Genomic DNA, 24,971 nt, shown 5'->3' on the forward strand with positions numbered 1-24,971 from the left:
CATTTGTGCTATTTCCTTGACACTAGACTCCACCATACATTTATCTAAGTCATGTATATTATTGGTCATTTCCAGAACCTATAATGTCATCCACCTAGTAAGAACATTCCTTGAAAATACTTTGTGACCTTTTATTTAAATATCATATTGGGTGTTCTCCCTACAATAATTAATTCCCAGAGCCTGTAAAAGAAAAACAATTAAACAATTAATTAAAAATAATTAAAACAATTAATTTTATATGGCAAAATACTAAAAAGTTAAAGTCAGGAGACAAAGAAGAAATGCTATGTTTGTAAAAAATGTGTCCTACAAAAGGCTAAATTTCATAATATACAAAGAACGTTTGCCAATCAATAAAGAAAAGGAGAAACAACAGAAAAATGAATGAGGGATATTAACAGGCAGTTCACAAGAGAGAAAGTCCCAATGGCTTATTAAATATATAGAAAAAAAGTTTTCAGTTTACTAACTTGTAAAATGTAAACTAACACAACAGTGAAATCCCATTTTTACTCAACAGGTAAAGGGAATGTTGTAAAAGGGCGTAGAAACTCAGTCTCACACAGTTTCTGAGAATTTGAATAGTTCCAAACAACACCAATTTATAAACACTTTAAAAGCACATATATCTTTGATCATTGATTCAGGAACTCTGTCTCTAGAAATTTTGTGCATAAGTATACAAAAGTATATTACAATGTTTATTGTAATTTATTTGTAATCACAAAAATCAAGAGAGAAAAAATAAAAGCCATCAATAGAAGTCTGGCTAAACAAAATATGATATATCCATTTAATGGAATATTATGCTGTCACTAATAAGAATTAGGTCAACAACCTAAATGGGCCAATATTGTAAATTGTCCCATATGTAAAAAAAAATCAAGGTGTCATTATGTATTGTATTCCATTTTTATACAGAATACTGCCCCCAATGCATGTAGCCCCTTGTTAGCTACTCTACTTCCTGCCTCAAGACATGTGGCCCCTGCTTTAAAAGCCCATGATCTCCCTTAGTCCACAGACATATTGGAGGCAGCTTCTCCTGTTCTCCTGCAAGAAGTCTGTTGTGTTAAAAATTCCTTTCTTCCTTGGCAATCCTCATTGTCTCAATAGTTGGATCTTTGTGCGAAGAGCAACTGGACCTAGACCAAAACCCCCTGTGGTTTTGACAACATGCTCACTTTACTGTTTTATAATCTACTTATTTCACTCATAAATATTCCATGTCATTAGATATTCTCTTATAATATAAGTCTTCTCTCTTTTTTAAAAATTTTGTAAGTATATTTTTTTAGAGATGGGGTCTCATTGTGCTGCCTAGGCTGGTCTTGAACTCCTGGGGTCAAGTGATCCTCTTGCCTCAGCCACCCAAAGTTCTGGCATTACGGGCATGAGCCACCATGCCCGGCTAAATAAATATGTCATTATTAATTACATGGCTATGATAGTTGGTTAGTGAACTTTTCTCTTCATTTTCTTTCATAAATTGGAAGAAAAATGTTTGGGAGAAAGCAGTAATCAAGGTAGTAAGAGAGGTTGGTCAAAGTAAATGTTATTGATGAAGATTGGGTGATGACCCAGAGAATCAAAAGCCAAGCTCCATCTTTAAAAATAGTATATATCACCAAATCTTAAAAAAAAAAAAAAAAAAAAAATGAGAGTCAGAATGTCTTCTGCTGTATTTCTAACAAAATTAAGAAAAAATGATTTAAATAATTAAAAGAAAAATGAAAAAAAAAATCAGGAGATCACTAGCTGACTCCAAAGAAAGAAAGAGGAAGTCTGGGTCATACACTTTAAAAAGTGGTAGCCAAGGAAAGACACAGAAGAATCTTGTGTGACACAGCCTGGCTTAGCTGCTACCTTATAATTTCGGGTGATTTATTGCTTTCTTCTTTTAGCTCTTTTGCACTGTTTGCATTTTTATAATGGTATATACCATCTTTACAAAAATAATAAATCCATTACAAAAACCTTTTGATACATTATTTTTGAAGAAAAAGTGAGAAATTATGCATAAAATGTTTAGATTTTGCGTGTATGAACATGGTTTTCTAAGTGGGGCCCGGCAGACCTCACTAGAGATTGCCTGCTGTTGCTAAGAGACCATAGTGTTTGGTATCTTCTCTCTTGGCCTAAAGATGTTCTTGGTTTCTCTAACTTTTATCAGGTACAGGACATGCCAGGAAGGATGAAGAGAACAAGATTATTTGTCTATTTTCTAACAACTAGAGCATATTTTTAAACATTATTTAAATACGTTCTCTGCTAATATTTCGGAAAGAAAAAAAACCTCTCCAGGTGAAATTGTCTTTGAACCTGGCTTGACACTTCACTCTTTGTTTTGGAATTAAAGGGCCAAATTTGCAATAAAAATGTAAGATTACCTTGCAATTTACATACAGTTGCCACTAATCAGGTAAATATTTGAAGAAGATAAGTCTAGCTACCTAAAGCAAGTTATCTATTGAAGTAATTTTGTGAATGACTTTCCCAGAGATAACTGCCTTGTGGATTGCAGTAATGACTCATTTGTTTGGTGGCTGAGGGCCAAATGCAAATAGAGCATCATTTGATTTCAGGCGGCTTGGCCGGAAGTCAACTGTACTATCTCCCTTCTAACCAGACCCTTTTCATTGAAAGACCACAATCCCTCCGAAAGCCCATATACTATCGTTATTAGATGGCTGCGTTCATATGACTACAATATTTATTATCCTTGAAATGCTATAACCCAGGGACTTAAATAAGTACCGCACGGGGAATTCATTTCAAGCCACATTTGACCCCTTGTTGTAAAGGTGATCTTCAAATAGGCTTAAGGGGAATAAATCAACTTTTCAACCCAAAGTCTGCTTTCTCCTAATAAAAAAGAAAAGAGGCTTTAGATGTTTCTAACCTTTTTCTTCTTTTCTTCACTTTGGAACTGAAGATTAATTGCATGTACCCAGAGATGTAATTTAATGTCTGTCATTTGGAGTAGAAGGGAAAATAGATAAATGGCTCATGAAGAGGGTACCTTAAAATTAAACTGTACAACCAAGGATTTTATTAGGCAGTTGATGCAAAGGATACTTCTCATTAAAAGGAAAGTCAAGTAATAAGGGAACATGAGAAACAGGATAATAAATATTACACTTTTTGGCAAAAGTGAGGAAAGGAAATCTTAAGTTTTCAGAGTAAGACACATAGAATTACCGTCAAGAATTAACTCCCTCTTAAAATGTCTCCCTTACATTGCATGAATGTGAAAGAATATAGAAAGAAGTTGTTTAGAAATTTGTTTGACTCCAGGAGAACTTTGTCATTCATAACTTCACATTGCACATGTATGTGTGCACATACTTTCCTCTGAAGACTTGTGTTTTCTTTTTCTTTTTTTGGCAGGGGGAGTCAGGGTCTCACTATGTTGCTCAGGCTTGCCTTGAACTCTTGGGCTTCAGTGATCCTTCTAGCTCAGCCTCCCTAATAGCTGGGACTACAGGTGTGGACCACTGCACCTGGCTTGAAAGTTTCTATTTTTATTGGTATAACTCAGTCCTTATAAAATAACCTAACTGCATGACACAAGAGATTAAATTATGCTCACAAAATCAATTTCTAGATAATCGTCCTCCCTAGGTTTTCAGAGAATAAGAAACTGGAAATTTTGTTTTAAAAATGATATTAATGGCCATTCTCCCCAGACCAGAGCTTCCAAAATTCCCATTTGCTCATCCTTCTTTCCCATACGGTCTCTTCCTCCTTGAAAGTGACTTACTCAAAGCAAGGTGGAAGGAGAGGGTTGAGAAGTGAGTGCAGCTTCCCTTGGGAGTTGTGAGCAGCCCAGATCACACAGCCAGAAACCCAGACGACAGGACAACAGGTCACATAAATGATGGCAGATCCTTTGGCTGGTTGTGAACTATTTTAACAGTTCCGCCCTGTGCTCAGAGACCTTTTGGAGCTGCTTACATGCGTGAGTCCAGCCTAATACTGAGATATTCACCAGGAATGCCCATTTCTGCTTGGTTCATCTCACCTCCTCGCCCACTCAGACAAGTCACCTGTGGCACTTGGACCACCTGTAATTTCCCCAAGTGATTTAGTAACATGTAGCATCCTTAACAAGTGTGTCACGTGATTGCCAATGTAGATTGCGGGATTTATCTACAGAGATAAATACTTACTTTTCCAAAAAGATAAGCAACTCAGAAATCTGTTTTCTTTCCAGCGGCACTGCAAGCTGTTTAGGGGAGTTGGCCTCCAGCGGAAAGCACAGTTGGTTTCTCAGCAAGGCGCGGGGAAGGACTGGAGGAGGCGTGATCGTGGTGAAGCTTAGACTCTATAAAGTGTAGCTTCTAGAAATTTATCTTTTACTTATATCGAACCTGCGAGACTTTGTCTCTGGGTTTTTTTTTTAAATGTTTTATCCTATTTAATCTGTAAATGCAGTAACCTAACTTGCTGTTTTCTCTGGAGCAGCGGAAGTGTCAGGAAAGCTACTGACAGACTCTACAAAAGCGGCCCGAACGTGTGGGCGTTGTCTGGTTCATGTACTGAGTTCTAGCAAAAAGGAGAGAATTTATTTCATCCCTGTTTCCGTAGTTCTTTCATGCTGCTTTCTTCAAAGAGTACCCTAGAATCCCACCGGCATAACTGATTCGCCAAAAACTAATTTGTATGCAGGACTTAATTTAATTTCTCCGTGGATCTCCCAGGTGGCCGTCTTCCCAAGGCTTTTAGAAAAAAGGCTTTGCTTGTGCAGGACCAGTGGGGGACTTCTGTGAACATCCTTTGTTTCTTTAGGGTAGGTACTTCTGTGATTCCCCCAAGAAGTCATTAATTCCAAAGCCTGCCGATATTTAGGGCAATATCCAAACCATTGCGGGGAAATACGATTGGCTGCCGTACTTTTAAGTATCCCTTGAAAGGGAATGAAAGCTTTCTTAAGAACCCATTCCACCTTTATTAGCTAGCAGCTTTCCCTGATGTCTAAGGGAACTTCCGCTACAATTTGAATTCTCTCCATTTAGGGGGACTAGTATTTTAGCTACAGAACACCTTTTTATACTATCACCATAATAATTATGATTGAAAAACAATCACGGAGTATTTCCGACGTTTTGCTTCTTCAGACCATAGAATCATTACTTGATCATTACTTTTGCCTTCTAAAGCCCTCGTAATTTTCACTTCTAGATGATGGGCTCACAGACCAACAGCCTGAATTCTTAGTAGGGTAAGCCTAACTCGATTCCTGATTTTTTGTATTCTGCCAAACACACACACATATTTGTGTTACCCGTCTCTTCCCTGAAACAGCCAAGTTTGCTGGCCTCTGCGATTGCCCCTGTTCCTGGAGGGTAACACGTCTTGATTAAATTCTACCCCAGTGAGGCTTTGCTCAGGAGGATGTTCACATCACTAGTCTTTTCACTCGGTCCCTTTAAAGTAAGCAGGTAACTTCAGCTTGTCGTTTATTGTGACATTCTGATTACTTTCTTCCACCCAAGAATCTGAATGTGTTATTCCCAGTCTTACAGTTAGAGGTTTTGTTCTTGGTTTCCCAGTTGAATTTTTATTTATTTTTTTCCTTGAGATGATAGTGCAAGCTCAACGATGACCCTTGTTTATCTTCCCAAGTCTTGTCTTTACCTCAAGACAAGGACACAGTGACCTCACAGGCCCATTCACCCAACGTAGACTCAGGTTCGTTGAGTCTCAGGGTGAGGCTCGGCTGACTTCCATTTAAACATGGACGGCCCTTCCTGGTGGGCAGTCTCAGTCCCCAGTCAAGATTGATGCCCACTTCACAGGACATCTAGATGAGGGGCCATGCCCTTCTGGAAGCTTCCTTTATATTGGAGCCCCTCCTTCCACCAAGAGCCTGGTCCTTCTGTTTTAACTCACCTGGTGACTACCTGAACACGACAGGCCCACGTTGCTCTTCTTAACTGGCCTGTGGAACTTCCCTTGAATGTGTACCTTCTAGTAAAGCAATTCCCCTAAATCTCCTTAACTATAAGAAGCACATGGGGTACTTACTAAAAACATACATTCCCAGACCCACCATATCAAAACCTCTGGGGAAGGGGTTGGGAAGTTGAGTGTTTAACAGTACCCCCAAGCGATTCTTGTCATCGGGGAAGTCTAGGAACATTACCATAAAATATCACTCTCTAAATAAAATGCTTAACTATGTCCATTATGTAATCCTTTCTAGAGTTACTAACTTGTATTTGTTACCATCTGTGGCCTTGTTTCTCCAGTTATTCCTTGAGTATGAGAAGAGCATCACAGTCAGTCTGTTTAAGGTCCAGAGGCCTGGCCTTGGGGATGGGACCCCCTGGGGACGGGGCCCAGGAACTGCTTCTGCAGGTGATTCTTACGCTGAGTAATGCTTGAGAACCACTGATCTAAGGTCCCCCTCCACGGTCCTAGAGCAGTGCTTCTCAAGCTTTAACGTGAATAGGAATTACAGAGATGTTGGGAAAAAGCATGTTCTGATTCAGTAGGTCTTGAATGGGGCCTGAGATTCTGCAAGCGCCCAGGTAATGCTGAGGCTGCTGGTTCGTGGACCCCATAGGCAGCAAGCTGCTAGAGAACTTCCCTGGCCAAAATAGACAGCTATCGGACAGCAGAGAGCTTACAACTTTGTTTTCCAGGAAGAAGAGTGGACCCCATTGTTAACCAAGCTTTGACTAGTCATAATCTCATTCGGGGGCCCAGGATAATTCAAAACAATAACGTACCCTTTGTGAATGACACACCTGGAGTTCTCAACTATCATCACTGTGTGCTCCCCAGAAACTGCAAATGTTTTACTTTTTTAAGAGAGTCCCCCTGCCTACGATCTCCTGACCCCTGACTCACTTGGGCCTGTGTTAGACACCTGAGTTTTGGGGCCACTGGACCAAAGATGTACACCTATCCTTTTTTCTGCATGAGTGGGATAAAGTCAGGCATAAAGGAGCCTTACCCAAGAAGAGAGATGATCAATTTTTATTTCAGTTCATACTTTTATGCCCTTTTTTGTTGGTCGTGGTTTCTTTTGTGTCCTTTTCTTTCCTCTAGGAGGAATTCTTACTCATTTGCTAGCTCTCAGTTCTTGAGTAATTTATCTGTTTTTTTTTTTTTATTTCTTATTATCTTTCAGATCCTTCCCATTTTGTAGCTAATGAAAACCAGGTGGTTGTGAGTTGTCAATAAATATGAACTCTTGTTCTTCCAAAGTCTGCTTTCGGCTGGGTCTCAGGATGATAGTTTGTTGTTTTTACAAACTTGAGTTGCGACAAAATCTGAAGTAGAACAGGTATTTGCTGCTTTTTCAAGACTGATTCGTCTTGCTAATTTATCCCTCATACTTTCAGTTTAGTCCTTTTTTACAAATGTCACATTGCACAATTACTTCAAACCCTGCATGTCTGGAGTTTCCTCAGTAATTTTCTTATCCATATACCAGAGAATGGCAAAAAGCTGTCTGGTCTGTGGACTCACACCATCAGGATCACTTTGGTTTTTAATTTTTTTTTAAATGCCCCAGGTCCCACCTCCAGTGATTCTGGTTCAACACGTCCAAGGAAGCACAAGGAATCTGTGTTTTTAAAGAGCTGGAAAGTCTGCCCTTTGTCTTGCAGGAAGACCATAGGCCGTTCTAGACTCTGGGTCTTTCCTGTACTTCGGCACATGAAGTCAGGCCCCTCAGCAGGACTCACCAGTATACTGACAAAGAGCCTGTAAGCTGAATTGTCTGTCCCTGGTCCCCATACAATCCATCCTCAAGCTTTGTGGACTTATCTTATCCAACCCTTCTCTTCTATCCACTTCCATCACTTCTACCCTGGGCCAAGCCTAGATCAGCCCCTTTGAACCCTTTCCTCTACACATCAGCCAGAGTTATCTTTTAGACTCGTGAATCAAATTACATCACTGCTGTCTTAGTCTGTTTATGTTGCTATAAAGGAATATCTGAGGCTGGGTAATTTATAGAGAAAAGAGGTTTGTTTGGGCTACACAAGAGGCATGGCACAGGCATCTGCATCTGGAGAGAGCCCCAGGCTGCTTCTGCTCATGGCAGAAGGGGACGGGGAGCCGCGTGTGCAGAGATCTTATGGTGAGAGAGAAAAGGGGAAGGTGCCAGGCTCTTTATAACAATCAGCTCTTGGGGCAACTCCCAGAGGAACTCTTATGGAGAACTAGCAGGGAGAGAACTCATCATCACCAGGAGGAGGAGAAGGAGGAAGGTACCAAGCCATTCATGAGGGATCTGCCCCCATGACCCAAACACTTCCCATTAGGCCCCACCTCCAACGTTGGGGATCACATTTCAACATGGGGTTCAGAAGGTCAAATATCCAAACTATAGCAACTGCCTTTGCTTAAATGCTTCCTATAACTTCTCATCTTGCTTAGAGTAAAACCCAAGTCCCTCACTTGGTCTTTTCCATCCTGACTTGATCTGGCCCCTGTCTATCTCTCTTTCCTCGATTTACCCATGGCTGGCTTCCTCCTGTGTTCAGAGCTCAGCGTCATTGTCCTCTACCCCAAGAAACCTTCTCTGACCACCAACAGGGAGAAATCACTCACTCAGCCACTCACTGTCACATTATCCTCTTAATTCTCAACAAGCACTTATAAAATCAGCTCTTGTGTTTGTTTGTTTAAGGCCCATTTCCTCCACTAGAATATCAATTCTGTCAGAGCAGGTACTGTGTCTACTGATTTACTACTGGATCCTGGCACCTAAAACAACAGGGACTCAGTAAATATTTGCAAAATAAATAAATTTAAGTTGATCAGGGAATCATGAGCAGAAGTTAAGCAAGTGAGGTGGTGGTAGAGAGGAATTGTTCCTTGTGCAAGAAAATGAATGTTCCAATGCCCACAGGCAGAAAGATACCTAGCACATTTAAGAAACTACAATAAAACACCCAAAGAAAAGAAAAGAGAGGCACTGAAGTGGGTAGGGGCCTTATCGGCTCTGCTAGGAATATTCTCAAAGAAAAAACAAGAAGTCCTGAAAGGATTCTAAAAAGTAGAGCAATAAGAGATTTCACGACAAAAATTCTCAAGAAAGGCTTGTACCACAGTTTTGTCCTATACGATGTGGTAGGTTAAGTAGTAGCCACCAAAAGAGACCAACTTTGAATGTTACCTTATGTGGGAAAAGGGTCTTTCCAGATATAATTAAGTTAAGGATTTTGAGATGAGATTACCTGGGATTATCCAGGTGAGCTGGAAATGCTATCATGAATGTCCACGTATGAAAGATAAAGGAAACAACACGGGCACACAGAGAAGTCCATGTGAAGATGGAGGCAGAGGTTTGGGAGATGTGGCCACAAGCCAAGGGATGCCTGGAGCCACCAGAAACTGGAGGAGACAAGGAATGGATTCTTCCCTGGAGCCCTTGGAGAGACTGCAGACCTGCCAACACCATGATTCTAGACTTCTGGCCTCTAGAACTATGAGTGGTTACATTTCAGTCATTATAAGCCACCAAGTTTGTTGTGATTTGTTATGGCTGCTACAAGAAACTAAAACGTATGCTTTGGAGAAAAGGTAAAGTGACACAGAAATTCAGGTGATGTGCACCATTGTGCACCTGACTCCATCCAGTGAGTGTGGGCCCAGAATAAGTGTGAGCTTGGAGATGCCCTTCTGCTGTTCCCCAGTCCACCTTCTTTCCCTTGTGGGCTGTTGTCATAGTTCTAGTAGATAAAGGTAAGCCTGTTTCACGTGACATGCCCCTCAACTCAAGCTAGCTGCTTTGTTTTATAGTCAGCTGAAGAAACAGTGCCTATCCCAACACTTAGACAACTAACTGGCAGAGAGACATCATGCCAGTCTCCAAGGTGGCACATAAATATGACCATGAGGAATCTGAGATACACGTAGCTGAGGAAGAGAAGTTTGCCACGCCTTATTGCCCAGTGCTCCAGTCACAGCCAAGGGAGAGCCATGTGAGCTATGGAAATAAACAAAGACCAACCAAATGAGAACAAGCCAAGGCTATTTACTCAGAGCTTGCTATAGCAGGGAGTCAGGCACCATCACTGGCATTTTGGCAGAGACGCAGACACAGGAAGAGGAGTGGGAAAGCTTTCAAGTGGAAAAAAGGGAAGGCACAGGTGTGCCCTGATGGATGATGGATGCTGTTCTTGTGGGGAAGCTGCAGGCAGGCTACCCAGAAACGGGGCATCCTTTGGGATTGGTTAGGGATATTTGGCTTTTCTACTTGGTGCTAAGTTGGAAGTGGGAACAAAAATCATGGAAGCTGTCAGTTATTAATCAAGTCCTGGCCATTTGGGGCTGATTCTTAGAGGGGCTATTGTTTGGCTTCCTGCATTGTTACTAGAGATAGCGGTCTGATTTTCTGTGACTTATAGTGTGTGGCCTTCTTGGCTGGCTGTCATAGAAAAGGGTTGGTTTCCCAGGCGGGTTGCTGTAGGCTGTGGGTCAGGGTTATGTTTTTCTGTGTGGTCCAGCTAATGTCTATCTGTAGATTCAGTCTCTCAAGGTGATCAGACCTCAGTGAAGACTCAGCAGGCTTTGCACGTGGGCCGAACAATGTGGAACATATGAAACATTGGGAAGAAAGGCCCTCGGCATCTGTCGTTTGTTTAAGCTCTCCCTGAAGATGTGTGGGTTTTTTATGAGAAGCAGCTCAGAGCCAGCCAAGGAGGGGCTTCTCCGTTTCAGTAATTGCTTTACTTTCAAAAAAATGAAGATTGTTAGTGAAGCTGCGTAGGCTAATGAAGAGGCAGCAGAGCCTGCGTGAAGAACAGCTGAGGACAATCTACAATCTCAGAGAAAAAAGGATGCCTCCGGGAAGTGTTGTAATGCTGGGGAGATTGGGTTCTCGTGGGGAAAACAAACATACCAACTACTTACATTTCAAATTCAGAAAGACAAGACCCTGACTTAAAAGCAGCTAACGGGTACATGAATGTGTTGCTTTGAGGTATTGCTGCCAGGCTTAAGAGTCGAAAACGTTAACCAAGAAAACTCAAACTCTGTAAAATCAAGAGGCTTATTCTGAGCTGAACATGTGTGACCAGCCTGGAGCACATGGCCTCAGGAGGTCCTGAGAAAATGTGTCCTTGATGCTGGGTTACAGTTTGGTTTTATACATTCATGGGGAAACGAACTACACGTAAGACCGTAAGTCAGTACATTTGTTTTGCCCAAAAAGGTGGGACATGTGGGGAGGGGGTACTTACAGGTTATAGGTGGGTGTAAAGATTCTTTAATTTGTAATTGGTTAAAGAAATAAGGCTTTGTCTAAAGGCTTGGAATGTTTTAACATAAGATTAGCATGTCTTAATCAGAGACTAGCTGCCTAGACGTTTACCAAAACTCAAGTGATCTATTAAGTAAGTTGATGGCCTGCAGATGTGGTTTAAACATTGTCTTGCACAGGCCTTGGCCCTGCTAATGATTTATCAGTAGTATCTTATTGTTACAAAGAGTTACTCCAAAAGGGACAGGGCATAACTAGGCGTGTCTGACCTCCCTTCTCCTCATGGCCGGCAACTCAGCTTTAAGGTTTTCTGGGGTCCTCTTGGCCAGGAAGGGGTCCATTCAGTTGGGTGCTTAAGATTTTATTTTAGTCCACACAAATCCCCAGGTCTCAATGGGTAAGAACAGTAATCTCCTGCATGGGTATTTGCATACAACTAAAAAGGTTTGGGGAGCTTTGGAGTGTGGGAGTTTCGGAGTTTGTGCCAATGGGGTCATTGCAGAGGTGAAGTGGTACCTGGAGGGAGAGGACCGTGCTTAGAGTGCAGCCTGACCACTGGCCATGCTCGGGGCCCTTCTACAGTGTTGCGTTTGGCACAGGGCAGTGTGGAACTCATCTTTCTCTAACCTTGACCCCGTGATCATGACCCCACGACCTTCTCCTACCCTCCAAACTCTCAACTAAGAAACCACCCACATTTCAAGGCTCCATGCTCCCATGTTCTCAGAGACGGTTAAGCAGTGGGTGCTGAGCCAACTTTAACAGACTATTGGAAGATCTTCAGCATTGCCAGTTGAATCACCTGCACTGCAGTGGATGCATTAAAGTGGGGAACTATCAGTTTATGTTGGCCAAACTTGCAGAAAGAATGTGCAGAGTGCGTTGTTAGATGCTCAGGCAGGTGGTTCATGGGGGCTTCATTAACACCATCAAGGAAGAATTTAAGAGTTAATTAAGGGCTCCATCTGGAAACTTGGAAACATTGCCTAATGAAGACATCTGCAGTGGTTCTCAACCAGGGGCAATATGCCCCCCCCAGGGGACATTTGGCAATGTGTGGAGACATTTCCAGTCACCTAAGTAGGGAGGACCTACTGGCCCGTTAGTGGGTAGACAGCAAGGATGTAGCTACCAACGGGCACGAAACAGTGCAATTGACATGTGGGAAGAAGAAAAGAACGGCATCAATTTCAGGAAATGAAGATCTGGTAGAACAAGGCACAGTGTCTGGAGGGCTTCCTCTTTTTCTCCTTTTCCCGGGGGCTGAAACTCAGACATGGCAAAATGAGCCGACTGGGATCAAGCTGATGAGAACACTTGGGGACGCCAGAAACAAGACAGTAGGAACCTGGGTTGCCAGGCAATCTCCTGCGTCAAAACCACTTGCCTCCTCAGGGCCCCTGCATACCTCTGGACTCTTATGTAGGGGAAAAATGAACTTTTCTGTTACTTGACTGTTAGGGAAAAGGAAAGTATTTGGAAAGGAGAATCATTCCTGCTATCAAAACAGTAGGTCTGAGCAGTGACTCTTGAAATGTTAATACAGAAAATCCCAGCACCATAAAGCCCTCTGCAGATGTTACATAAGAGTTCGGCTTTCAGCCTGTGCCTCCGGAGCCCCGCCGTGCAGGTGCAGGGACACGTGGGTGCCATCTGGAGTGCTTAGCTGGGTGTTCCGAAAGTTGTGGGCCAGTCGAGGTGCTGGTTTAGACATACATGCCTATATTTTTAGAAGGTACTTTTAAAATCTCAGTTTCTGAGACTTTGCTCTTCAGCTAAGCCACTCCAGCTGATGTCTTTGCCTCCAATTCAGTCTATGCCATACTTTGTTTTTCAAAAGCTGTGTTTTAGAGTGTTTCAGTCTTGATTGCTTTTTATCCCAGACAAGCCACATATGGCGCTTAGGGAAGTAGCACTTGTGTGGACCCCACAGACAGTAGCATGGGAGTCTTAACTGTAGTGTTGGGGTTGACTCAGAAAAGGGTGGAGCAGAAACAGAGGACGGGCCTCAGGTTGTACTGGAGCACGCAGCTGGTGCAGGGGGGGTGAGGGGAGGGTGCAGGCTGACCCCTTCTGCAGGGAGCTGACATGCAGATTCTCCTGCAGTGCTGCTGGGAAGTATGAAAATCATTATGTTTCTATAGGAAGCAAACTTTAGTTGTCAATTATACCAGGAATGCTCTGTTCAGCTCACCCCCACAGACAAGCTGGAGACTAATTGAGGATGGTGAAAGCTTTAAAAACCGTGAGGCAGGAGACAGTGAACCCCCAGGCACTGGAGGTGCTCAAGGGGAAGCTGGACAGCCACTATGGAGAGAGGAGGTCAGAATATTCCTCCACTGAGGAGGGATCTGACAAGGTGACCACTGATAGCTTGATAGTCTAGGAATGTGCCTTTCACCTTGGAGAATATGGACATGTTAAGGGCAACTTCTTAGAGAATTATAGAACCAGAATTGTAAGTTCTCTCTCTTTGTCATTGAACGGGTGCCATTTTTATAAAAAGTCTCTAGAACTGACTGTGCTTCCTCACTCTCTTTTGCATATAGCAACAGAGAGGAATATTGTTCCATTTGGAGACTTTGTACCTTTGCCAAATTAAGACGAAGCTTGTCTTTGTGCTCGGAAAGCACAAAGCATCTACTGCTCATGATGGATTCTTCCAGACGAACTTGCCCACTTCCTTAACAGTTCGGAATGTAGAGTGGAGACCTATTGGAAGGCCTCTGCCTGAAAGTGCTTTTATTCTGGTTGGTTTTAAAAAGAGATTAGAGGAGTAAAAACACTCCTTGTTTAAAGAGTATTCCCTAGCCAGCATGCAACTGTCCAGACACTCAAGAGACTTCACCTTTGCTTTGTTTAAGATTCTCCAAAAGGCACACGTGGGTCCTTTTGAATGCATGAGCACTTTGGGAGCTCAGGTGAGCTGTTGGTGCCGGCGGTTGAATTCTAATCATTTTTATTCTTCAGCACCTTCTATAACACTTCAGCCTACCTACCAACTGTTTCTGAGTGGAGGAAGGATCTGCCTAAGTGGTGGTTCTCATGCCACCGGGAATGTGGCCAAAGAATATGTTCCACCTCCTCCCTTACATCCCTATCTGGGTTGTCTCTCTAAATCTGTCCATCGAAGAATGCCCATTTCTTGAGGTCAGGTCCTAAGGGAAGGTGAGAAACATTTTAACTTCTATCTTAACAAATCCCCAGAACTTCTGTAAAGCTAATGTTGTATAGTGTTAGTGTGGAGAATAATGCTTTTCACCTCAAAGAACTGTGACCATAAGAACTAAAGCAGAGGTTTAATCAAACCTTGCTTGCTTGCTTGCTAGGGGGGGGTTCAGTCACCAGAGAACCAATTCAGGTGTTTGATCTTGTTCCCTGGACTTTAGGTAGGCTGCAACCTTTAGTGGCAAGAGATCTGGCAGCTTCTTTCAAATGGTTTACCTACAGTCCTTCAATATCACCTTTCTTAAGGAGCATCTGCGTTGTCGAGTGTCTCCACAGCCAGAGGAAACTATGATCCTCCTGGAGAACTAGTCCATGAATTATAGCGGTGCCAACAAGTATCAGAATGACGAAGTGATTGCCCCCAAAGGCAAATGCCCCATGTGAGAGGGAAGATGGAGGATCCTGCTTTCTTCCCTGCCTGAGGCTGTGAAAATGTCCTTGGGTGAACAAAAAGGCCATTTCAATCATATTATTCACAATGTTTCAAAATTGTGGTTTTAAGCTGACAAAGATTTTGGCATTCTCTCTAAGTCAGCATCAGTTCTTCCTCACTGTGTTTTGCTATTATAAAATACAATTTCTACTTAAATTAATTAAAATACTTAAAATCCAAACTTTAATTGGAAAAATGGCTGGAGTTTTTTGTATTCAATTTTTCCTAATCTATGTCTTGGCACTGCAATATTCTTCAACTGGGTTTATTTTGATCCTAGAAAAAAGAAAAGCAGTTACTGTAAATTATTTACTTCTGTTTCTGTTAGTCAACCTAAGCCTTTCAGAATTATTCTAATCCCCAGTGTGACTCATGAAGCTCCACTCTTATCCTGAAGGCAAGTGGTACAAGGTTTGTAATATTTGTAATTATCTTTCAGACTCCACCATCCTCCAAGCTATCACTTCATTATAACTTCGCTTCTGAAAGAGCTCATTGTTTCTTTTTTTTCTGACACAATAAACATCTTGATAGAGAGGTAGCTTTAGTATCTTGAATTTTTAATTTAATGTTGATATGAGAACTAGCTATTTGAAGCCCTTCCCAGTCTACCATCTCTCCCTTGTCTGTCCCCACCATGGGCACGGGGAGAAATTTCCCAGGCTTTATGCATAAAGCAACAGCTTGCTAAGGCCACAACATCAGATACTGGGGTGGTGAGGAAGCCACCACCTACTCAAGAGGCCTGGCTTTTCACGTAAGTCATTTAGTCTCTCAGAGACTCAGTTTCCTCAGCTGTAAGATGAGAGGTTGGATTAGCACAGTGAATACTAAGAGTTCACACAGGTAGTAACAGGATCAATAGCAATTCAGGCCAGTATTTATTGAGCACCTACTACATACTTTTTAGTATGCCAGGAACTGGTTAGTACCCAATAGAGTATGAGGCAGGGGAGACAGACTAATACATGAATAAATTTGATTGATTTATCAGACTCAGTTCAAGAGAAGCAAAGGGAAGTTTGGAAGCATGGCAAGAGCCCACAAGTTCTTTTCAATACTTTAAAAACCCAATGAAACGCCTACATTTGCTCTGATAAGACTAAGCTGCCTAATAAAAATACCTAGTTACTTTCCAGTAGTTGGAAAAATGTCAACTTAGTGTAGTAAGATTGGTTCTATTATGGGGACCCAAAGTCCTGGTTGGAGGTCCAGGCCATAACTTGCAATTCTGTTACCTCTGCCAAACAGGATGCCACAAACCTTAAAATCAACTTTTTAATTCATGTACCGGCTCACAGATGGGTGTTATTAACAATGTGCACCATCTGGTAGCTTTCTATTTTAACTGTGGATTCCTGCTAACTAGATGCTGAGCTTTTTAAATTATTGTTTTAAATTTATGTGACCTCTCAACATTCATGACCTGGAACAAAAAGTTCTGGTCATCTGCCCTCGTTACAGTCTTGATTTTGATTTAAAATGAGAAAGTGGAATGTTACTTAAGAGCAATTTGTTGCATAAACCAACATTTTTCAAACATGAGGTCCATGAAATAAAAATTAGCAAAAAGAGGTCTTGTTGGTGAGAAGACTCCGTGCACCACTACCAGGTGGTAAGTGTTTTAAGTTCCAGAAGTTTGTCTTGTTCTCCATCGTGCCTGTAACTCTCAATGCCTGGCACAGAGTAGACACTAGATAAAAATGTAGTTGCAGGCAGCCTGACGGACCGGAACATCATGGCCTTCCAGTTTGGTTGCTAGAGTTCTTCCAAAAGTCTAGGCAGGTGTCCAAGAGCTAGGACAAACTCTAGAATGTGTTGTCGGTTGTGTGGACAGAGCCTAGAGCTAATTTGAGATCACACATTGCAAAGCTCTGTTTTATGAATTAAAATCTCCACATACACACCCTTAGGCGTGATCATCCCATGCAAGTGGTCCTGGCTTTTCTGATCACATGTTCTGATGTTATTAATGTTGTTTCTTGGTTACTCCTATCTTTTAATTTTTGCTAATATGGCCAGGTGTGTAGATTTTGTTTCCTTTTTTTAAGAAATGGAAATCTCTTGCAGGACCACTGGGGCAGGCCAGAGCAGGGAAGACTGTGTTGGCTCTGCGATGCCCCGCTTCAATTCTCTCTGTTTTGGGCTAGGAAAACAGGCAGAGGAAGCCACAGCTGCTAATATTTCAAGGCAGAATTTCTTTCATCTTTTTTTTTTTTTTTAAATCCTCCCTCTTCTTTTGCCTCAGTTCAATTCATGAGGCTCTCCAGGCAACACTCTTCTCTATGCCTTATCTCCTATTTCTAGTCTTTTAATATCTACATTTCATATGCACTCACATCCCTTTCTCGCTAAACAATATAAACGACTTTGTTGGTTTGGATATTAGAAAAATATAGGAAAAGATGTTTATTTAAAGCCATTCAGAATGTATAAAAGAGAGAAACGTATTTTGAACTTAGAATATTTGAAGTTGCATGGATAGGGAAGAAAAACTTTGAAGTTAAAGTCAGGCCTCAGAATTAGATCTGGAATTATTATGAATGCTTTGTTACTAAAGTATAAAATACTTTAAAAAATGTATAATGGAAAAGTTAAGAGTAGTTTAATTTTAAACTACCATACTTAAAAAGGTCACTACTTTAAAAAGGCTGACATATTTCAATAACTACCTACAAAGATAAATATTTATAACATGATAAACTAAGGGATAAATTTTAATATAGAATATATTACAAACGAATAAGAAGAAGAAGATCTCAACTGCAAATAGGCAAAGGACATAAAAGGTAATTATAAAAGAAAAAATACAAATGGCTAATATGCATGTGGAAAAAAATGTACAACCTTACTGGCAATCAAACAAATTCAGATTTTAAGCAATTAAGTCTGATATTTGTTTAGAAATTAGCAAAGATATTTTTCAAAATGTAATACCTAACCTCAGTGAGGGATTAGCAAATGACCACTCATGGTCTAGAGAAAGCACAATTTAGGTCAGATTTTCTGGAGGGCAATTTGTTAAGAGTTTTTAACACATTAACTGCCATGTGAGTTGTATTTAACTCACGCTAGCTTTGAGTCCGGGGCCTCATGCAGCATATGTAACTCACATGTCTCTGCACCTCGGGACACGCGAGAACTACTTTTCAAGTTGCATATGATTCACACACAGAAAACAATAAAAATAACAAAATTTTCATTAAATTAGAAAGGATCATTTTGTTTTTGAAGTTTTAATTCTAGTTTTGTAATAAAACACCATGGCCCCAAGAAAAAAATTTTTTTTCTAGTGTAGCAGTCAATGTGTTAAAAAGTGCTTATCTTTCAATTCACCAAACCCACTTTATTTAGTGAATTTTTTTAGCTTAAAATTTTTTATTTAATTTGGAAGAAGAAAGAAGAAACTGGACTAGAAGGAATGACTATTATCCATCAATAGGGGAATGACTGAATAAATTGTGTCATAAACATATTACAAAAGATAATGAAGGTCTTAGAAGAAGGATTTTGAATGCTATGTATTGACCAAGAAAGAGGATTATAATATGTAATAAGTAAGGAAAATATGTAACATATGTCAATATCTTGCCATTTCTATAAAAAGCAAATAAAAAATTGTTTATGTATATATATGTGTTTATATAAGCTTAGAAAAACTACAGTAAATCCACACACTATTAGAAATGGTAGTGATATTGGAGGGGAGAGAGTAAGTATATTGCTATTTTTTCTTTACTTTTGAACTTTTAATTTTTTAGAAAGAAGAGGGTCAGCAAATATTTTCGAGCACCTACAATGTGCCCTTGGTTTCTATTAATAGTTACTAGAAACTAAATTTTGAGTGCCAGGGACTAAATCTATGTTAAGGAAGTAAGTGTATAACTGCACACTCATTTATAAGGGTGTTATTGAGTATTTATAATAGTGAACTACTGAAAGCAAGTTACATGTCCAATGGTAGGAATTTGGTTAAGTAAATTATGGTATCCCATGCCGTCAGATGCTCATCAGCCATTAAATGACAACATGAAAATGCTCTCAGGATATTGTAGTGTGAAAAGAGCTGATAAGAGGTCACTATGTGCAGATTAATCCCAATGTTTTTGACGTACATAGATGAGTAGAAAACATTCTAGACATTTGTGGACCCCTCTCCAAAAAAAAAGTATCTCTTGATCATGAGTTATTTGGGGTGTTTTTAAATGTATTGTATATTTTTCTGCCTACAGCACTTTATCATTACAAGTATACAAATATTTTTGATTTGTTAAAAGTGGTTTCTTAAGAATAAGATGTGTGTTTTCACAACATTACAATTGGTCAATGCAGCCCATTAAGAGAAAAATCAAAAGCTCTTGGTGATTTAAGGTGTTTACCATAGAATGTAATGAACATAAATGCTGAGGATTTAAATCTAGTGAAAGTGAAGTTGTTTCTCATCCTCAAGCCGAGAACCGTTATACAGACACAATACAGGCTCTCTGGTAGCTTTCCTTGGTGGCGCTGGTTCACACCACGCGAGCGTATTGGGAAATATCACCTCTCCACCAATTTTACCTCTTCTGAGCAAATGCTGTCACTTCCCACCCACCATAAAGACCCACAGCTATCACCGTGAGGACCTCCGGGACAATAAACTTGGCCCTGTCATGATGCATGGAATCTTCCATCACCACATTTCTTGGTTGATGAGGTTGATGTTTCTTCTAACATTTTTCTTGGAAGAAAGAACAATTTATCCTAAGAGAGACCCACCTACACAGAGAAAGAGTGGGTGGAGAGAAACCCAACAAAAACACCTCTTTATCAGCCTATTACTCCCAATCTTCCAAAATGTTATTGTAAAAAAGGAAAACGAGGAGGCTTGGAGTATTATTTACTTCCACATCTAGGAAGCCCATCCTGCTCTTCCTCATTTTCTTTGTTCCATTTTCGTAAACAAGCATGCAGTTGGCAGGAAGCAGACGTGACTAAGGATGGTCGTGTATTTCTATTTCCAGGTTTATTGTGCATTTTGCGTGGGGGTGTGTGCTGTTACCCAATAATGATGTGTGGTTGTTGTTCTTTCCGCAGAATGTCGAGTGGTGAAGTCCACTTCTTACACCAAAATAGCTTCATCATCCCGCAGGAGCACCACCAAGAGCCCGGGACCCTCCAGGCGCAGCAAGTCACCCGCCTCAACCAGCTCAGGTAAGGCAGCAACGGGGACTTTGAAGAAACTGCCTTGTTTCCGATGCAGGACGAGCAGAGAGTGTGTGAAGCTCAGAGCGTGAGGTTTTTAGGATAGTGTAGGTTCCAGTTTATAATTTTAGAACATGTTGGAATGGTGGAACATATTTGCTGGAGTCTAGCATGTTGGCTGCAAGAAAAAGCATCAAGTTTGAAAAAACCTGCTTAGTGAAGACTCAGGAAACCCAGATTTGCCCACAAATAGAAGTGCATTACCATTTTGTATCATTTCTACCATGGAAGTTAACCTTTCAGGCTCTAGAAGTTTCTGTTAAGGAATGTATTCTACCTGGGATTGGCTTGTGAAAACTTCCAATTTGTATTTGCTGAACCTTGATCTAGTACACGCTTGGCTGTGGTCTCAGTTTCCTCTCATGGCTCTGGAGCTAAAAGCAGTGAGGTTGAGAGTATAGAGCAGGGATCGATGCAGTGACCCTGGCTGGGGTCTGCCTCGTGGTGCGCTCGAGAGCTGGTGTTGGAGCGGGCTGTGTACTCACGAGTGAGCACCTCGGCAGACCTGCCTTCTCCTTCTTTGGTCTTAAAGTTGGCATAAGTCAGTTAGAAGGTGTCTTGTGTGTGTGTGTGTGTGTGTGTGTGTGTGTGTGTGTGTGTATGTGTGTGTGTTTGATCTTAGGTGTAAGGTCTATGTCACTAATGAAGGGAATTTATTAAATGATCTAAATTGTTGAGTTGGAGTTATTAAATGTTGCAGACATCAAAGTGATTGATTGTTGCCTGATTTCTCTAAGACAGAGACGCTCTTATAAGTAGGGCAAAGATCTCTGGGCCCTACTTGGAGGCCTTCCTTTACTCAACAGTGTGGGCTCAGGTATGGAAAGAGCTGTAGGCTGCAGCTGGCTCAGAAGGAATATGGCCAATAAGCGGAGTCATTAGAGGTCATTACTCAGCTAGACCACCCAGCCCAACCTGGTTCTCTAACAGTCACCTTCCCCTTGGGTTTTACCACTTCTGTTCCCAAGACAGGTCTCCAGAGACCACCTTCTCCTCTGACACTCACTGTAATGTGGTGATGATGGGCTGCCATTGCCCCTTCCCACAGCACAGCCTGCATCACAGCTGGTCAAGGAATAAGTCTCAGAACACAGCTGGCACTTGGGATGTGGCTTGTTTGCCCCTCTAGGTTTGCCTGAGAACTCTGCCCTTAATGTGGCATCTAGATTGGACAGAACCCTAAAATGACACTTTGCTAAAGTACAGGTGCATGAAAGTCACTTGAGAAGTTGGTAAAGTTTGTCATCCTGAACCCCCATGCCCTCAGATTCTAAGGACATATACCTGGGTTTTAGCAAGTACTCCAGGTGGTCACAATCAGGTAGTCCATGGCTCGCATTTTGAGAAACAGCGGGTGAGTGCTGTGGTTCTTAGACTAGCAGCATCACCGTCACTGGAGCACGTGTCAGAACTGCAAAGTCTTGAGCTCCTCCCCACACCCACTGAATCGACAACTCTGGAGCTGGGTCCGGGCAGTCTGGGTTTGCCCAATCCCTCCAGGTGATTTTGATGCACACCCAAGTTTGAGAACCACTGGGTTGTGGATAAGAGAAAGGAAGTAAGGACAGAAAGTCATTTGACTCCATATAATCGTATAATGCAGCAATTCCAGGACATTCTGTCATTTTGTGGAGGTATAATGACTTGCTCATCTTCGTTTATTGGCATGACAGAAATGACTTCCTTTCTACCTCGCTGCTTGCCTCCACATGACAATGTCCATCTTTAACCCTTTTAACCCAAGACCAGACCTTTGGATACCTTGAAGTGTAGACCAAGAGAGCAATGAGCAAAGGAGAGTACCAGACCTCACCTCCTTCTTCTACCTCCTTGCCTGGCTTCAGAGAATTAGTCACCTGGGAGCAGAGAGAATCTATTAATCTGTCTGCAGATCATCTCTTCCCTGGGGTATTGGGGAAAGTCCCTCCCTTCAAGAGCATACCATGCACACAAGAGATGAGGACCTCCACAGAATGACAGAGTGATCCTGGAATTGTTGCATGGAAAACTCCCCTGGAAGACTTAAACTTATTCACTAATAGGCTGACAGGTGAAAATTGAGCTCTGTGGAGGGTGTACAGCCTTGACCAAAGGACATTCCTCATTTCCTCTCTTTAAACCTGGGCTGTAGGATGAACCCTCATGGAGCAGTAAGGGAGAATGTCATGGGCCCAGCCAGCAACTTGCCCCTAAAATTTTGACTGTTCAGTACAATCATGGCAGGATATGAATAAGATATGAAAGAGAAACAGGTCCCATATTAACCGACACATTATCAGTATTATTAAAAATCATCAATATTAAAAAACAAAATTAGTTGCCCCTCCAAACAAACTTTGACTTTGGCAAATTTTACTTAAAATTTTACTCAATCTTTCCTCTTGGTATGTACCATGAATAAAACAATCCGATGTGAAAGGCTGCGTCTAATACAAAGTAGTTAGCCAAATTATTATGTGTTATACATTATAGATATTCCAAGAGAAGGGATATGTACTATTGTTCTTAACTTTTTATTGTTGTTGTTTTTAGCAGTTTTGTTTGTTTTGAGACAGAGTCTCACTCTGTCCCCTGGGCTAGAGTGCAGTAATGTCATTATAGCTCACAGCAACCTCAAACTCCTGGGCTCAAGCAATCCTCCTGCCTCAGCCTCCCAAGTAGCTGGGACTACAGGCGTGTGCCTGGCTAATTTTTTTTATTTTTAGTAGAGATGGGGGTCTCCTCTTGCTCAGGTTGGTCTTCAACTCCTGAGCTCAAGCTATCCTCCTGCCTCGGCCTCCCAGAGTGCTAGGATTACAGGTGTGAGCCAGCCACCATGCCTGGTCAGCAGTTTTATTTTTAAGAGCTGTAGGCAACAGTTAAATACTCCTGGGTTTAGGCGAGACTTTTGTTTACCTTTTTTTTTTTTTTCTGTCCCTATAAGACAAGAAAGGTAAGGGACAGATTACTTTATCGGGCACTTGTTAAAGATTGGAATTAGGAATCTAATTTTAAAAAGATAATTATGAATACATGCAATAATTTCACTTTAGAATTGTCTAGTAATGTATTCACTATTCAGCATTCTAAGATTTATATTCACTTACCAAAAGTAATTTTGGAAACTCAGAAAAGCAGATAGGTAAATGTATTAAATGTATTTGTATGTCACTGCCAACAGTTGTGATTATTTTTTTAGAAGTTTAAAATGGATAAAATGCCTGCTTCAAAATCAACAAGTTGCTTCCAATACACACTTACACTTTCTGTTGTTTCCCTGAAGCACTTTTAAACTCTAGTGAAAACCTGGTTGATTTGACCAGCACCGACCTGGAATTTGTGATAGGTATGTCATGCCAGGTAATATCATTTCCATAAAGAAAGTGGAGTCCAAATTTGTTCTAAAATCAATATGTTCTTGAAAAATTAAAACTTCAGCGTATCTTTAACTTCAAGGTCAAAATTAATTATATGGGAGTGATCATATTTAATGTAAGCCTTTCATGCATATAAAATTTTCAATTTCCTGCATTTTGACCTAGAAGAGATGACATACAACCATTTCCTGGTTATACAATAGCTTAGAGTACGCAATGACTGTCTCTTGATTCTGACCTGCTACCAAATCTTACCACCTTCTTCTGGATGATTCCAATTAGGAGAGGTTTTACAGAGCGGCCACCTTGCAGTCACAAATGTGTGGTTTTGCCAGTGACCTCAAGAACACTTGCTTTCCCTGGGACCTGAGCCCCAGGGTTTAGGAAGTCCAGCAGTGCCACCATCTCTCATCAGGGCAAGTACAGCTGCTGGATGTTAGGGGGGCCCCTACCCTGGGCCCCTCCACTGCTCGGGCTCAGGTCTTCCCTCCCTACTCAGTTTTGGCTTTTGAAACAGTGGAAGGATGTGATGAATCATCTCTATGTTGATTGCATCACATTTCCTTAAAGCAGCCTGTTCAGTGTTTTTTTGTAAATCATAGGCACTCAAGTGTGAATGATTTTAATACCCCTTAAACATTGATGTTGCCCCAAACCCAATTACCACCACAAACCTGACTTTTTAATGTCAAAGAATCTTTGTTTTCCCTTCTCAAACGTTAAAGTTTGAAATGATTTCTACTTCACTTTTTAAATTTCTACTTCCAGTATTCCTCTTCCTACATTACACAGAAATTAGAGCATATTACAAAGTTAGTATTTGCTCAGTTTTCAGACCATGCTGCTGTTAATAACAACATGGTTAACTTGTATGTAAATGAAACATCATAGTTTACATAGGACTTTTATCTCTTGGGTTTTTTTTTTTTTTTTTGATTCTTCTGTTAATCTCCTAACAACAAGGAAGATAATCTCATTATCTCCATTCGTAGACAGGAGGAAGCAGAGGCAGGGCTGAGGGAACTGCTTGGCCTGGAGTCGCTGAGTCAAGAGTGGCTGCTCAGGGCTTGTACGTGGGACTTCCAGTGTTCTAGACCGACCGGACTGGCAGTCCTTGATACCTGGTTCTTCACCTCCACTTACTAGAATTTTGGTCTCTAAGAAATAACAAATCTAGTACGTGGTTTGAGATTGCAATTTACAGCATCATAACACCTGGCAGCGTAAGCCTGAGTATTAGTCCCCCAGCAGCAGCGACCCAGGAGGGAAATGATGCACCCCAACTTAATGAGGTACATCAGTGATGGACACAAACTTTCCTTTGTAAGTCAACCTTAGAACAAGCACAAGAATCCTCTGTAATTCTTCCCTTTGTCTCTTACACGTCCCTCTTCTTAGGACAAGAAGAAATTCAAGGTGACTTATTAATGTAAGGTGTTCATTTACAGGTTCAGAAATATCAGTTGCAGGCCTACGAGTG

General features: G+C 41.3%; 1 protein-coding gene across 2 annotated transcripts in view; it reads left to right on the forward strand.

Annotated features, from left to right (window-relative positions):
* DCLK1 (doublecortin like kinase 1) overlaps positions 1-24,971 on the forward strand; it is a 307,997-nt gene that overhangs the window by 198,183 nt on the left and 84,843 nt on the right. For both annotated transcript variants that reach the window (XM_045567186.1, XM_045567187.1), the window contains exon 5: positions 19,968-20,084. In XM_045567186.1, the coding sequence (XP_045423142.1) occupies positions 19,968-20,084 (117 nt within the window). The remainder of the gene's footprint in view (positions 1-19,967; positions 20,085-24,971) is intronic.

This window comes from Lemur catta, chromosome 13 (assembly GCF_020740605.2).
Source record: "Lemur catta isolate mLemCat1 chromosome 13, mLemCat1.pri, whole genome shotgun sequence".
Classification (NCBI taxonomy): Eukaryota; Metazoa; Chordata; class Mammalia; order Primates; family Lemuridae; genus Lemur; species Lemur catta.